General features: G+C 37.3%; 3 protein-coding genes across 3 annotated transcripts; 1 reads left to right on the forward strand and 2 right to left on the reverse strand.

Annotated features, from left to right (window-relative positions):
* Positions 1-856: 856 nt before the first annotated feature.
* On the reverse strand, positions 857-4,855 carry LOC110849600 (zinc finger protein 37). The gene is made up of 5 exons (XM_022097030.2): positions 4,262-4,855; positions 3,892-4,168; positions 2,776-3,804; positions 1,941-2,019; positions 857-1,411 (listed from the first exon to the last, which is right to left on the reverse strand). The coding sequence occupies exons 1-5, from the start codon at positions 4,620-4,622 to the stop codon at positions 989-991; spliced, it is 2,169 nt and encodes a 722-aa protein (XP_021952722.1). The 5' UTR covers positions 4,623-4,855; the 3' UTR covers positions 857-988.
* Positions 4,856-5,183: 328 nt separating this feature from the next.
* On the reverse strand, positions 5,184-7,038 carry LOC118435793. Its single transcript, XM_035852215.1, has 2 exons — positions 6,776-7,038; positions 5,184-6,390 (listed from the first exon to the last, which is right to left on the reverse strand). The coding sequence occupies exons 1-2, from the start codon at positions 6,905-6,907 to the stop codon at positions 6,022-6,024; spliced, it is 501 nt and encodes a 166-aa protein (XP_035708108.1). The 5' UTR covers positions 6,908-7,038; the 3' UTR covers positions 5,184-6,021.
* Positions 7,039-11,149: 4,111 nt separating this feature from the next.
* LOC110849606 lies at positions 11,150-14,309 on the forward strand. Its single transcript, XM_022097035.2, has 10 exons — positions 11,150-11,517; positions 11,787-11,908; positions 12,001-12,114; positions 12,196-12,316; positions 12,381-12,523; positions 12,658-12,775; positions 12,906-13,029; positions 13,095-13,268; positions 13,654-13,791; positions 13,871-14,309. Exons 1-10 carry the CDS (start codon positions 11,242-11,244, stop codon positions 14,188-14,190), a joined length of 1,650 nt encoding a protein of 549 aa, XP_021952727.2. The 5' UTR covers positions 11,150-11,241; the 3' UTR covers positions 14,191-14,309.
* Positions 14,310-16,228: the final 1,919 nt, after the last annotated feature.

Genomic DNA, 16,228 nt, shown 5'->3' on the forward strand with positions numbered 1-16,228 from the left:
CAAATTGAACTAATTTAAAAAAAAGTATTTTCTAAAATTTCCTAACCAGGGATGTTTTCCAAAAAATCAAAATTTATAAAAGTTGATTTTGATCTTGAAAATTAAAAAGTAACTATACACTTGCAATCCAGACAGTAAAAAAATCAAAGATTGAAATTAGATTTTTGGTGATGAAACGGTGATAATCTTTTCGCATTTTTTGTGCTCTTGCGTTGGTGTGCTGGCTCAAATTGGGTCATGAAGTAAAATCCTCCTTCGCTTTTCGTACACTCACTTAAATATTAAATGTTAAATGTTTTTAAATTCTTCTATGATTAAACATATTGATTAAACATAGAATTCTGTCTTTCATCACCCCAGATTTGAAGTAGTCATAAGGACCCGGTTTTCGGGTCCGGGTCGGGTCCGGTTCCGGCTCCGGTTCCAACCGTCGGACCCGGACCCGGACCCGACCCGAGACCTGTTTATATACCATATAAAATCGGTGACCCGGACCCGGCGGGTCCGGGTCCGGGTCTTTTAAATTTTTGATCCGGACCCGACCCGGACCCGGACCCGGACCTGGGACCCGACAAAAACGGGTCTTGGGACCCGGACCCGTTGCGAGCACTGATTCACGAACTAAAGCTAAAAATGCACGATAAAAAGTACCCACTGCAGGAACCAATATATGATTGGGTGAATTAATTATAAAATAGAGGAAAATCAAGGTCCTCACAAGAGATCCTGTGAAACGAAAACCGGTTTCCACAGATATGAATTGTGGGGAAATGAAACGTGGGAAATGCGATGTGGGGGTATGAAGTGCCCTAAAACCGTTTGTATGTAATATATTTCAGACAATTTTTACATTCACTGCATGTTTGAATAGCTAGGGTGAAAATATTTATTTTCAAGTTCTGCGAGTGAGTAAATAATGCATGTACATACATACTTAAATTGTGGAACAAACTTCTAAAAAATCTTACAAACTACGCATTTTTACAAATTAAGGATCCTCTTCTTCTTCCACCCCGATGTGGAACGTGTCCCTCTTGGACCTCGGTTGCCTATTTTTAACCACAGGCTCGACTTCAATGCCGTGCTTCCCCTTCAAATGCAGGGTTAAAGCGGACTTCATAACGAACCCCTTTCCACAGTGGTTGCAGGTGAAGGGACGCTCTCCCGAGTGGGCTTGGAGGACGTGCGTCTTCAAAAAGGCCGGGAACTGAAAGGATCTGTCACACTGGGGGCATTTGTGCGCCTTAGGGGCCACATAGCCCGCGGTGTGGATACTCTTAATGTGCGAATGTAATCGGTTCTTTAATTTGAACGCTCGGTCGCAGTGAGGACAGGGGTGTGGTCGCTGGTCAGAGTGGGATGTTAGGTGAGCTTTAAGTTGTTGATTATTGACAAATTTGGCGTTACATTGCTGAAAATATACAGTAATTTTGTTAGAAAACTTATAATGTTTTACCTACTAACAAATTTAGGTCTCCTAGCGTATGTTTTCCGATTTTGACCAAATTAGTGTCAATCCATCAAAAACTTAATAAGAAATTTGTAAAAGCAAAATCTGCCGATGTTGAAGGAGTAATTAACATCCGAAAAGGAGAAAATGTGCCGTAAAATTGGCAAATTTTACACACTCATACCAAACCTTACTGTGTGTTTTCCCCTCTTCGGATTCAAATATTCCTGACGAAACTGCGCATGGATTGTCTTTTATCAAATGTCAACTTAAGTAAACTTTTGATCGATTAACACTAGTTTAATTAAATCTGCGAGTACATATATTTACGATGGGAGGCTTCGACTATAAATAAAACTGTCACATTGAAATAAATCGTTTTCGAAAGCAATTTTTTCAAAGTTTGCAAGTAACAAAATATTTTTTCTCGATCTTTTGCAAACTCATCCCGAACAATCTGCTCGCAAAACAGTTAATATTTCCATCTTACATCACATTTGTACGGCTTTATTCCCGTATGTCCCCTCTTGTGTCTTCGAAGTCCATCTCGTGAGGCGAAAGTCGCTCCACTGTAATTATTTAAAAGGTCATTCTTCCGGAAAGCTTAAGATCGGATTAGATGACTGGTCTCCCAAATCGTCAAAATCAATACAGGTTGAATGATTTCTCAGCTTTTGGGGTATATGTTTCTATCTATCCTGGACAAATTTGTAGACTAGGTCGGTGTCAATTTTTTAAACAATACACTCCAGATTTGACAGTTTTTTTTATAGAATCTCAAGTTTAAGAAGGCTGCAGAAAACTTGGAGCTCATCGACCATTCTATCAATCAACGTACTGACAACTAACAATGCGAGGGTGTGAGGTGTAACCTTCCAATTTGGTTGAAATTTTGAAATTATGTGGTCCATGTCAATACGTATCTTCAGGCAGTTTGTGCGATGGTCAGAATTTGTCAAAATATTTGAGGTCAAAGTCGAAAAACGGAGAATTTTTACCAGGCGGAGGAAGCTAACTTAACTTCCATTCTCTTCCCGTGCTAAAAATTGCACATTTTTTAACTTTAACTTCAAATATTTTTCCAAATTCTGACCATCGCACAAACTGCCTGAAGAAACGTTGGTTGTATTGACATGGACCACATAATTTCAAAATGTCAACCAAATCGGAGGGCTACACTTCACACCTTCGCATTGTAAGTACAAATTTGTCGTCCAGAATTTTAAAATAAACTCTCAGAGCCGAGAAATGATTTAATATGTATGCATAGATATTGACGATTTTGGTGATGCGCCATCGAGATAGATTAGTTGGAAGGTAGTTACCACTCATCGCAAACCAGCGGGTCATCACCATGCTCCCTAATTCGATGAGTCTGGAGGGTGTTAGAATGCAAAAACTGTTTTCCACATGTTTCACACCGGGGACGCAGCAATTCGTCGTGACTTCTTAGATGAACTCTGAAGCTCAGGACGTTGTAGAATTTTTTTCCGCAAATGTGGCACACCTGTTCTTTCGCTTGAGTGTGGTGACGGGCGATGTGGCCGGAAAGGGCGTTCCGTCCAGCGTATGATTTCGGGCAGGAGGAGCATTTAAAGGGAAGATTAATTTGGGCAGAGTTGGCAGGACGCTGTGTAAAATCCGAGCTTGGTATTCGACCCGTTGGCTTTTTGAATGTTATGATATCCTTATCCTTGAACAATTTCAGGTAACTGTACACACTACTTTTTGGAACTCCTTGCTGCTTGAAAAATGTCCACGTCTTTTTAGAGTCTCGGTTGGCCTCATTTTTGTAGTAGTCCAACACCCGTTCGGCCAACTGGATACGTTCAGCCCAACTTTTTCTACTTTCAGCTCTCTTGTGAGTGGAAACGGGTGGGTGGGCTACCTTTCGGTGGGATTCTCTCGCCTTATATGTGCTAAATGCGGCGCCACAATTAGGAGAAAAGCAGGGAAAGCTGTGCTGTCGGCCAATGTGGTAGGACAAGGTGGACTCGGTGGTGAATGATTTTGGGCAAGAGGGACATTTGTGAGGGCGAATTTTTTGCTTGTTTTTCTTATCGGGCGAGCGTTCTTTTGATAAGTCAAGATCGTAGGAAGGAAGGTCTTCGTCGTGGAATGGTGATGATGAGGGGGAAGAAACTGGGCTGGACTTTGTAATCGGGACGGAAATCCTTTCAAGCGAGACGGTCAGCGTTTTGCAACCTTTTGGAGGAAGGACTAGCGTTCTAGTGCGCGTCGAGCGACGTTCGGGTTCAGGATTATTTTCTACTTTCATCCTCTTCGACGTGGGGTTGCGTTTCTCCGAGTTTTTGACTCGTTTTTGAGAATCGTTTTCAATTTTTCGCTTAGTTCTAGAAATAAATAAACTTATGAGAAGGATAAGCTAAATAAGACGTTGTGTGTCAAAGATTAGTATTTTAAAAATATTAATTTCATACCGTAGTGGATTTGTTTTTCTAGTAGGTTTTCGGGCTCTCTCCCTTCCCTTCCTTTGTGGATGTGGATTAATGCAGAAGGGAAATTCGTCATTGTCGTCGTCGCCTGCTTCATATTTTACGGGAACCGTCTCCTCGTTATTCAGTTCGGTGGCGAAGGAGGAATGATGGTCATCAAATCGTTCGTCCTCCCCCAGGAACACATCTCCTTCATCCTGTTCGACTTTGATTAGCACTTCATCCAGTGCAATGTTGTCGTCTTGTTGGTCGTCATTATTTCCTGATCATGAATGAATCAATCAATCAATGCTAATTTATGTTTAATAACATACTAGAAAGAACAAAGAAGAAAAACATTATAATTTCACTCAACCCATCATTTTAAGTATGGTTGTCCTCAATTTGTGAACCTTGTCCCCATCGTCATCCCGATTTTCTATTGTGGAGGCCGAAGAAGCTAGCATAATTTCGCGAAGTTCAGTAATTTTCACCTCAATTAGTTTCTCCAGGGCGGAAATTTGACCACGGATTTGCTCCATTTCACTTATCATGGGGGCACAAACTGGACAAAGTTCACAGCTCTCATCCTCCGCAAATTGTTGACTAATTTTTTTGCGAGAAGAACCAGACGATGACAACAATTCGCCCAGAAATGAGATTGGCATTGTTCTACTTTCCTCAACGGTGGTGGGGTCAAGGGCCTGGAAACAGAGAAAACACACTTCCCAGGGCATGATGACCGTGAATTTGAAGGGTTAATTATTGTATTAAATTGTGATTAAATTATCTATTTCGCCGAAAAGTATTATTTCCTTGAATTTTATTACTGAAAATAAATATGTAGTGCACTTAACAAATATAAGTAAGTGCACTCGGAGCAGTTCAACAATTAAGTGAGTGAACATCAAACATTGGATTGAAATATTTTTGCAAAAATAGATGTTTTGAGCAGATGAAATTGAATTCGTGCCCATTTTACATTCGGGGCTACGCAGGAAAACAAAGAGAAATGCTGATCTTCAATTCTTCATGCATGAAAAAGCAAAACAAAATGGTTAAATAAGTATCTCAGAATAACTGTATCATAATAATTATGAGATTTGAGTATTTATTCATCACAACAATTTGAAGAGAAGCAGTCTTCTCAAAAAAGCAATGATGGTTTGTACACTGGTTACGTCGAAAATAATTTTTTAAATGAGTTGCAATGTGAAATAAGACGTTTTCGGACACTTGATGTTACATACATCTCGAAAAATACATTTATTTATATTTATTTAAATGTATGTATTTATGTATGTATGCACACGTACATAACCATGGTTATACGTATGATAGAAGCACTTATCCGTTAAATGCCTAAGTTGATAGTTGAACTCATAATTAATTAACTATATAATTGATGGAACATATCAAACAGCGGATGCTACTAAATAAGTGTTTAAATAATTACACTGGCTATAATGGTCTGGGGATCGAGTTTCGTGGTACATACGCGTGGTATGAGTGATTATTTAACACTTACTGATGACTGATCGGAACATTGGGATTGCAGATTCGGATTTATTCTCAGGAGAAAATGCCCACATTTTGGATAAGATGCAAAATACTGTATGTATTGACGAGCAGTTATGAGGAGAAAGTACAACGCATATTTATATAGCACTTGGGGAAAAGTATGACGCGATCAGCTTTCAACTCGTCATGTTTTCTAACAGAAAAATATACTTTCCCTCGGGAAAATTTCTGCGTTGAAGTTTTCGCAAAGTAAATATGTCAACATAACTTGTAAAATTTATCAGATTTTCGAAATCTTTTTCTGGAAAACTGTAGGATTTATTTCGCAAAAATAATTTCGCAAACCCATCCTGTCTATTGAATGCTTTAGAAATCGCAAATAATCCATACACATTAAATTAAAATATCACAACACATGTATAGATTTGTCGAATTTGTGAATTCATATTTTGCTATTTCGCTCATGACACAAGTTTTTTGAGCTTGGCAAATTTCTAAATGAGTTTGCTAAATAAAATATCGTCGTTAGAACATATACGCTTATTATACATATGTACATACATATTACTAAATTACGAAGTTTATCAACATTATAAATAAATCCTAATTCCATGCTTACACCTCCCTATTCACGTCGTGGGTAGCTATATCACCATCTTCCCTATTTTGTTCCCTAAGTTCTTGGCCTGGTGACGCCTCCGTAGACTTATCACCAGCGCCACACATACATCGCGCCACTGCGCCTATTCCCGCGCAAATCAAACCGATCGGGATGTAATAGGTTGTCGTGGTGTAGGTGTAACAGCCATCGCTGCGACACTCATCCCCCCTTTTGCAACAGTACTGACCACAACATTTGTGACCATATGGGCAACAAGAGTCATCATTAGCGCAACATTCATAGAAATTGTTCTTCCCGCAGCAGTAAATCGCGGTATCAGATTTCTTGCACGTCGTTTCAGTCCGTCGACATTGCCCCTGCCCCTGTGGATAAGATAGCAAGTAAATGACAGAAAGAAAACCCAGGCTGGAAATTTTGTGTATGTACATATTTAGTTCATTTTAGTACATTTAGAGGGGGAGGGGGAGGGGGAGGTTATCGGGTATGATAACCTCTTGTAACTGGCTATGAGGCAATTCACGTCAACTTCATAAGTCCATAAACTTGCCAAGATCAGATTACGAACCAAAAACATGTCTTACATCTTCGCAAGGTTTTGTAACTTCATGAGCAAAAATTACCTTGGAAATCTCGTCAAAGTTTCGTCAAAAGTTCGTAAGTTTACGTGGTTATTGACTTCCGATTTATGAAGTTTGACGTGAATTTCCTCTATAAATATTTTAGTGTGCCCCCTTATAAATTTCTTACCGAGCCGTACATTAAATCGAACAAGTTAAGATCTATTGGCTGCGACGTTGGGAAGGTAGATGTAAAAACTGAACTTGGGAGGAGTAGAATTAGCAAAATTGGTCCTTTGACAGGCAAATAGATGGTCTTCATTTTGCAGTATCTAATCGAATTCAGGGAAACTAAAAATCAGAAAAATATTACTTAGGATGATAAATTCGTCGGTTTTGGAGTCAGAGATATTTATACAATGAGATGGTAGATATTAGGTATAGTAACTCGGCATCTTCTGTAATCAATCACGTCGTGTAAGTGAAAGTGAGCATTGTATAAATGGGCTTTCCTCTCCCAGATCAGTGAAGATCGATAAGTTAACCTTAACCTTGATCTTAGGATTAGTTGATACACACATATAATCATGGATTTGAGGAGAATTTTGACCCCCTCCTGCTTACTTACTGTAAGCTACACGGGCATCGTTATGACTACCAATATCACTGGATTACAGATAGCGGTATCTGTAAATATATGTATATTCATAGGTACCTGCACTGTTAATAATGTGGTGGTCACATATTTCTCACTCCGTACTGGTAAATATACATACATTTGGGAATAACTTCCTCCCTAATTAGTAGTAGTTTGTTGCTGAGTGGTAAATTTTCATTATCACAACGGTGTACATTACTATACTGTATTACCAGTGAAATCATACATATATGTACATATGTACTCCGGTCGGTAATGATTCAATACCATTTTTCTAAGAGTGTATATATTCAATGTGTCACCGGATATTAACCCTTGCCCTGGTCTGTGTGACACATCAAATCAATCACGTGCTTTATATATGTATGTACGTATAAGACTTTTATAATATCGGTGTTATTTACGTAACACAACAACCCATGCAATGACAAAGAAAAAATTTATTTGCAAATGCTATATCACAATTTGGCGTACTCAGGAAAAGTTTTACATACATAGATGGCAAATTTTCAGGGACAAACCTGTGTAAAACTTTTGCTTCTATTAAGCCATTTGATGATGCCGAAAGTAATTTTCTAGATGAGTTGCATTACGAAATAAGACGTTTTCATACACTCAACGTTACAACACCTCGAAAATTAAATACATTTATTTTTATTAACGTATTTACATATGTACATGTAACCACGATTATAAATACATATGTACGCACATATGACATACTTTTAAATACAATACATAGAAGGATTCACCAAAGTTTGACGCCAAAGTTAACAGTTGAACACGTAATTAATTACATGCAATTTATGGGTAAATAGCAAACAACTGATGTCACTAAACAAGTGTTTAATTACACTGGCTATAATTTGTAGGGATCGAGTTTCGTGGTACATACGTAAGAGTGATTATCACTCACTGAGGATGAGATGGAGATCGGATTTGTACTCAGGAGAAAATGTCCACATTTTGGATCAGACGGAAAATGCTGTTTAACGAGAAGTTCTGAGGAGAAAATAGAACGCATGTTTAGCACTTGTTGGGAAAAGCATGACGAGATCAGCTTTCAACTTGTCATGCTCTCCTTCGGGGAAATTCCTGCCTACTCAATCAAGTTTTACATATCTGACAAATTAAATATCGCAATATAACTTGCGAGGGGTCTCAAATCTTTTGCTGGAAAACTGTAGAATGATTTTCGCAAATGTGCCCAGGAATGGTCTCATGTTACAGGATAATTTCGCAAACCCATCCTATCTATTACATAAATGAAATTGCAAATAATCCATGCAAACCAATTAACATGTTGTTTGTAGAGATTTCGAGACACACATTTTTTGGGTTTCGCAAGTTCGCTGAATGAGCTTCGATGCTGAATAAAATGTTGTCGTGAATTCACTTATTATGCATATTACATAAGATTTTTTTAAAGATACCAAATTACGAAGCTTACCAAAATTATAATAAATCCTACGCGCACCTCACTTTATGCTCCTTTTATTCACGTCATAGCCATATCACCATCTTCCCTATTTTGATTAAGTTCTTGGCCCGGTGACGCCCCCGTCGGCTTATCACCGGTGGCCCACACACATCGCGCCAACACGCCTATTCCCGCACAAATTAAACCGATCGGAATGAAGTATGTTTTTGTCGTTTTTGTGGTCCGATAACAGCCATCTCTGCGACACTCATCCCCACTTCGACAGCAGTATTTACCGCAACACTTGTGCATACTTGGACAGCAGCCGTCATCTTGGGTGCAGCACGTGTGATAGTTGTCATCCCCACAGCAATATTTTACGCCAGAAGATTTCTGGCAGGTCGTTTCACTTGGTCTACATCGCCCCTGATAAGATAAACCAAGAGAAATGTATAAAGCATAAGTTGGAATTTTCAAATTATGGTTAAACAAAATATTTATGTAACAAAATGTTTATTTGATGTCTTACCACACCGAAGAGGAGATTGTAAAAGTGATCGTGATCTCGACTCGAATTGGGCTGTGATGTTGGAAGTGTAAGCGAAAAAGTGTAATAACTAGGTAGGAGTAGAAAAATTAGCAAAAACTGCAACGAGATGGGAAGAGAGATGGATTTAATTTTGCGGTATCCTAGTGAATTTGAGGGCACTGAAAGTCATAAAAAATATTTTGTGAAAAGTGACATTTTTTAACATCCTTTATCACACATTTCACTAGTTTATATTGGGGATATTCATCACGCTATAAAAAATCACGGTTCAAAATGATTTAAAATTTATTTTTGAACTTGCTCATATCTCCAAGGCTAATATCAGTGCTTGTATATATGCACATATGTAGTTCGCAATTTTTGTTTTCAAAATGGGATGCGATGCGAACATGCCACCTCGTAATCAATCTTTACCCACAAAATCCTTAAATTGAGGACATACTTTGATCACGGTCTATTATAATGTTGCCCTCTTCACGTTTAAACAGGTAAACACCATGCAACTAGATAATTTACTTGCAATATTTTTTATAATGGGCGTACTAACATCAACGCCTTGTTCGGATCGCGACCAATGCAACAAAAACGTGTGCAATATTGCTATGTAGTAAAAAAAAAAGAAATGTCAACTAAATATGTAGCTGGTAAATTTGGAGGTAAAAATCTCATGCCTTTTTAGCAAAATATTTAGCAAAATTTCAAAAAGTTGGTGAATTTATATACAAGTTTTGCAAAAGTTGGCGTGAGTACGCCCAATATTACAGATCCAAAGCAACATACCGATGTATGTAAGTGAATCTTTTTATTTATGTAAATATGTATGTATCACCATCGCCATGCAAACGTCTACTTGTGTAAATACATGCATGGATATTTAGGTACATACCGAAGTACTCACCCATTTCAAACCCCGAACGTACTAACTTTTTAATTCGTAATTGATGATTGACCTACAAGAATTTAGTTGCAAGTTCTTGGTATTTCGGATCTCTTAAATATTAGTTGTACACTTTTGGTATGTTCCTGGAAATCGTGCTTTGTAAGAGGCTTGAGTAGTGTATGTAAATATGTAGGAGACCATTACCTACTGAACTGAGGATTGATACGGTGAGATCCGGATTGCTATTTCCCGACAAGCTGTTAGATGAAATGCAAGATGCTACATGAATGGTTCTGAGGAGAAAGTGGTATGTAACATTGGTCGAGAATATGTTAACGAGTCGGCTCGTTCATTAATCCATCGCTAGTGGAAGTGGACTATATGTACAATATGTATGTACATATGTAAGGATAACACAAGTTGGGCATATAAATAAGCAGCTACAATTTTTTCTAATTATGAATTTGGCAAGGTTTTTGCTAAGTAATTAGGTATATTAAAATAGTTTAAAACTTTTAATATTTAGCTTCGTTATGATGGCATAGAAGGTCACCCATGGTTTGCAGTTTGAATCACCTGTTGCCAAACTTGAGGAGAACATGAGTCTATTTTTAGAAAAATGCATAAAAATTGGTTTAATTACCGTACGCTAATTATAAATTACCTAATTAAATTATTAATCAGAACGCAATATCAATGAAATTGGGTTCTGAAATTATTTCATGTAACTTTCAGGTTTCCGAACACAATTTTTTAGCCCTCCTCATTTTATACTCTACACACGTCCCAAATTGTGTGACAATGCATGCAAATAAATCACCTTGAGAGTAAAGATGATTTGATCAATGTTTAAATATGTGAAATATGTAGAAGATGTTCTATGTAAGTCCTCCATTGAAGTGTTACATATTACTCATCACTGTGTAACTGATTACTTTCTACGTGAAATATAATCACTGAAATGGAGCTTATTTTTATCAATCAAGTATAGATATTAACTGATAAGTCATAATATGTACGAGATGAGGTTGAAATTTACAGTAGCGATAATATTACACGACCAAGGAATAATTATTATTTTACAATTTTAATTGTACAGAATTGTATTTTTATCCCGCATTAAATAAAGTAATAAAGAACTACAAATAATGCGTCCGGGATCCTTGGTAGTTGTACAAGTGTTGCTAATTTTTACAACAAGATTCGCGACCAGTGATCAAAATGTGATCCCACCCGAAATACAGGCAGAACTTGACACATTCATAGAATCGTGGATGACCGAGTTGAACATTGTTGGGGTTGGTCTCGCCATAACGAGAGGGGACGGAGAGCTGGCCTACACGAGGGGATACGGTTATCGAGATGTCGAAAATAGACTGCAAGTCGATCCCACCACTTTTTTCAGTATTGGATCAATTACAAAGGTCTGAATCCGAAATTTGAGCTAAAGGCACTTAGAAATTGGTATTTAAATGATACCAATTCACTACCACTCTACCAAAGTGGTAAAATATGCTCGGTATTAAAGGTTTACCACATCGGTACCAAATTCTTACAGACCAGTACACATAATCTTAATACCAAGCGGTAGCCACTTTAATACCGAAAATTCAATACCTCCATGACGATGTACTTATACGTAAATACACAAGATTTATAAGAATGTATACAGCCTTGATTCGAAAAATTTCAGAGCTTCACGGCAACAATTGTGGTCAAAAAGTTGAACGAGTTATTCCCAACGATGGGAGAATCCGTTTTGGACACACCGATAAGAACATTAGCTCCGAGATATGATTTTGTCATGAGTGACAGGTGTGCGTAAATCCTAATCTACATCATTAATGGTAGAATTATATAATTTCTTTCCACCCCATAAATTCATTACTTTTGATATTTATATGTAGGTATCGCACTGAAACTACTACATTTCGTGACTTACTGTCACACAAAGTCTGCACATTGCCAGAAATGGCTGGGATGTGGGTACAATCGTTCACCGGAGTGGATAATCTCATTTAGTGAGAAATTTATTTAAGATTTTGTCATAATTGTTTTTTTCATTTCAAAATTTGAACGTAATTATTTTTAACATACTCTAGTCGACACCGATACGCCCCGGATTATTGTAGCTTTCGCAATGGGTACACTTATAATAACGGACATATCACAATTGCTGGAGATATCATTGCCCACTTGGCGAATTCGACGTATAACGATTTGGTAAATTAATTATCCAAATTTTTGCAAACAATTATTGAACTAATTTACATATGTATATTTTTAGTTATCCGAATTACTGATTGGAATTGGAATGAATGAAACGACATGGGTGAAAGTAACGGATGACCATAACAATATGATGAGTAGGTCGGTCCCATATCTGAGAAGGGATGGACAGCTTATTCGCTACAATACGGAACTTTTGAAGTACGTACTAATAATTTGCTAATATTTAAGTTGCAGGATTTCAGAGATTTGCGAAAGTGACGTGACGGAAATGCATATCTACATACATACATAAATATGTAAATTTACATGTATGCATTTTTGATGTACTGAAGGGCGGTCGTTGACGTCAATGCAGCCGGAGGAATCTTAAGTAACGCTCAAGATATGATGAAATATATGAAATTTCACTTAAACGCTGGGAAAGTGGGAGAGGACCAATTTGTCCCAGAGGTACATACACGAAAGTAGCAAATTAGCCATAGCAAATGCATGAAAAAAGTGCATTTTGCCAAACTAATTCTTTCATGGTATTATTTAAATATGTACATATTTTAATTTCGTTAAATAATAATAACGGCAGTCAGTAATGGCTTGGCTTACGACGCCGTCAAATCTTAATTTCGGTGGCGTTCTGAAAAATCCGAGTGGAAAAATTGACATGGATGTGGCGTCAGGTCTCTGCCTTAACGTGGGAATTTATGATGGTGGGTTTGCTTGAATACACTTATGTTTTGTTTTTTCTACACTCATGTAAGTTTTTGCTCGTAAGGTTTTAGACGCGTGGGTCATGGAGGATATCTCCCACCGTACGAGAGCTTTATAAATGTGTACCCTGACCTAAACCTTGGAGTGTTCATAACGATTAATGGACCTGGACCGACGGTTTACTCAGCAATGCCAGTAAACACAGTAGTCCATGGAACAATTTTCGACATATTGCAAGGTCGACTACTTACAGATATATTTATATTTTTGCATTTTTACTCGAAAATATTGAGGGTATTCATTGATTAATTGATTGATGGATGCTTTATTCAGGTGTCTAACAAGTTCACAGTTACATACCATGCTCATTCCTTAGTGTACAGATATTCTAATCGTAAAATAAGTTACGACGGTTCTCAGATTTTGTAAGCGTCGTAAGATTTTGTCATCAAAAATTACAAAGCTTTCGAATTTTACCAAGTTTGACCCCTCGTTTTTTTCTAAAACAAATCTACCATATTCACGCTACAATGACAATTCTAAATTGTCATTTTTGAATTTTTCTTAAATGTTCGGTAATTTGTTTAAATGTGTTTTTAATTGCTTAATATGTGCGCGTTTAGGTCGCCGCAAGATCACGCCCACTACTCGACACCTTATTCCTCAGAGAAATCAAAATTCGAAACCCCATCTGGCTCCGGCTTCCTTTGTAACAATTGAACCTGACGAAGCCGTGGGAACATTTGGCAGTGGGCTAAACGGTACATAAGCTCCTTAAATTCGTTAACTTACATGCACATTTAAATTAAATGCAAAATTACTTCTTTACGTAACTTTCAGGCGAAATGAGCATCACAATGCGGACAAATCCTGATGGGATTGACCAGTTGTACTTCGAATACGGAGTTTGGGGTCTTGGTTGGCTTGTACAGAGTTCAAATTCGACATTTGACATAGAATGGGACTCTGATTTCTGGATGACGGCATGGTTAAGTCAGCCCGGTCCGGCGAATTATTCCCTTTTTTATAAAGATGTAAATACTGTCGTACTCCTGGAAAATGGGGCTGCAGCCACGACCAATTTCGAAAGAGGGGTTGGAATCGATGACTTACCGGAAATTCCATACGCACCTGATAGTTGCGGACCGGAAGAAATGTAAAGAAATGAAAGAATTTTAATTTTTGACAACAAATTCGGGAATCGGCAATTTAGTGATGGACGAAAATAAAATATTTGATAAGTATGAAAATAAATACACATATATGTGCATACATCCATTACCTACTAGTATATGTATTATATATGTAAGTATGATACTCATTTTCAACATTTATGTAGGTGTGTCTGAAACATAATTAATCACCATATGTATTGACTGGTTCAAAAATATGTTCATATTTATAAATAAGTATGCAATTTTACTTACTGGTATTTTCTTTAAAAAGCTTAAACATGCGGATGTGTTCAGCATAAGGATTTGTGATCAAATGAGACCAGTTTTGAGCTTTGAATGTACTAACAATGCAGGTCTTTCACGCGTAAAAGTCAAATTTGTATGGGATTAATTTTACGTATGTATTTTGTCACCACAAAAAATACGCATAAGCGTATCATACGTGCTACATACATACGTATATAATTTGTATATAAATTGGAGTGCGAGGTGGAAATCTGAAACCGTTTTCCAGCCTCTGGTTGTGAAAATCCTGGAAATTTTCCAACTTTAGCGAAAATTCAAAAATACGTTTGAAAAATTGTAATAATTGTTCAAAAAAGTACATACATTTTCATCCTCAGCCAGGATAGGGTCACTTGACTTTATGTTCTTATCCTTTTTGCCCTTTTCTTCTTGTGCCCTCTTCTCTTGAAACATTTAAATATATTTAAATACAGCTTTAGCTTTACTTTAATTAGCTTTAAATTACCTTTCAAATATTTAATCGGTATGTACACACATGTAGGTGAGTGGACCCCCTCAGTTAGTTTAATAAAAAAATAGTTGGTAGGTAATAATGCCAGATAAAAACTTGGCACCTTACTGTGTTTAATGCGAATCGGTACATGATGTGTATAAAGGATTGATATAAGAATTAACTTGCAAATGAGTCATTGTATGCACACGTGCCACACGCCAAACCGTGATTGATACAGTATTGACGGTCGTCAACCTTCACATGGAGATTTTGAACAGCGTTGGACACGATTTATTTATGTACTTCGCATCTGTAACGGACAATTGCCGAAATTGTAGTGATTTTTGAATACATTTACTAACTTGAATGGCACTATCTACTTGAAGTACCATACATGCATATGTACATATTTATGCAATACCGTGCAGATAGGCTAACGATGAACACATACACACACAGGCGCAGTTTTGTTTATGTATACTTCTTGTACATACATGAGTATGTAAAATTTGTCATGCGAGTGCGAAAAATGTGAATGCATACGAAATGCAATTTTTGAGGATTACTTAGGTTCAGGAAAGCTCGACCTTATCAAATAGAGTAATTAGTCTCATTGTTTCTCAGTCACAATGAACTTGGCTGGATTTATTTTAGCCTCATTTTCCCTCATGGTCCAACTTTATGTGGACAAATACCGGAGAGATGATTTGCAAAGGACGTTACAAGAGCTAGAGGTGACCTGTCTTTGCCACGAATTACAGAGTTTGATTACATAATTGGTGTGTACATTATTTGTTTAATCAGAATCTCCAAACTCCAAGATTGTCGGAGAAATATAGCGTGCTCCTCTTGGAAGAAGGGGGGCCACCCCCGCCGGCCTCGGACCCTCAGTTTTTTCATAATCTAATTGGTTACGATGGTCGTACCAGTATCAATAATTTATTCGTTTCAGTTCCACAATCAAATGCGGGGCTTGAAAATAAAGGAGTAAGTATATGTATTTATGTACATATTAATAAGTTTCTGGTCTGCATGCACATTTAAAGTGCAAATATTTCGCCACAAACAAACCCACAAAATTGGAAAGCTTGACAAACAATATTTCAGGTGCAACTTGCCATGATTCATGAGGCTGGCTATTCCAGTTTTTTTACAAAGTTTTACTTTATTCGAATCATTCAGTTTTTCATAAAACTGCTGGTACATATGTACTACATAATAAAAATTTTGAGCCGTTATTTTCTTCAAAACCTTAATTTTCTTTAAAAGGATTCCTGACCTTGT

This window comes from Folsomia candida, unplaced genomic scaffold (assembly GCF_002217175.1).
Source record: "Folsomia candida strain VU population unplaced genomic scaffold, ASM221717v1 Fcan01_Sc005, whole genome shotgun sequence".
NCBI classification, from domain to species: Eukaryota; Metazoa; Arthropoda; class Collembola; order Entomobryomorpha; family Isotomidae; genus Folsomia; species Folsomia candida.

Bases quoted from the DNA above. Each gene is read 5' to 3' on its own strand.
- LOC110849600 (XM_022097030.2), bottom strand. From the start codon at position 4,622: ATGCCCTGGGAAGTGTGTTTTCTCTGTTTCCAGGCCCTTGACCCCACC. The intron at 4,169-4,261 runs GTTGAGTGAAAT...ATTCATGATCAG, and splicing joins AACCATACTTAAAATGATGG to GAAATAATGACGACCAACAA. The intron at 3,805-3,891 runs GTATGAAATTAA...ATTTATTTCTAG, and splicing joins AGAAAAACAAATCCACTACG to AACTAAGCGAAAAATTGAAA.
- LOC110849606 (XM_022097035.2), top strand. From the start codon at position 11,242: ATGCGTCCGGGATCCTTGGTAGTTGTACAAGTGTTGCTAATTTTTACA. The intron at 12,317-12,380 runs GTAAATTAATTA...GTATATTTTTAG, and splicing joins ATTCGACGTATAACGATTTG to TTATCCGAATTACTGATTGG. The intron at 13,030-13,094 runs GTGGGTTTGCTT...TTTGCTCGTAAG, and splicing joins TAACGTGGGAATTTATGATG to GTTTTAGACGCGTGGGTCAT.
- LOC118435793 (XM_035852215.1), bottom strand. From the start codon at position 6,907: ATGAAGACCATCTATTTGCCTGTCAAAGGACCAATTTTGCTAATTCTA. The intron at 6,391-6,775 runs GTAAGAAATTTA...TCTTATCCACAG, and splicing joins TCGATTTAATGTACGGCTCG to GGGCAGGGGCAATGTCGACG.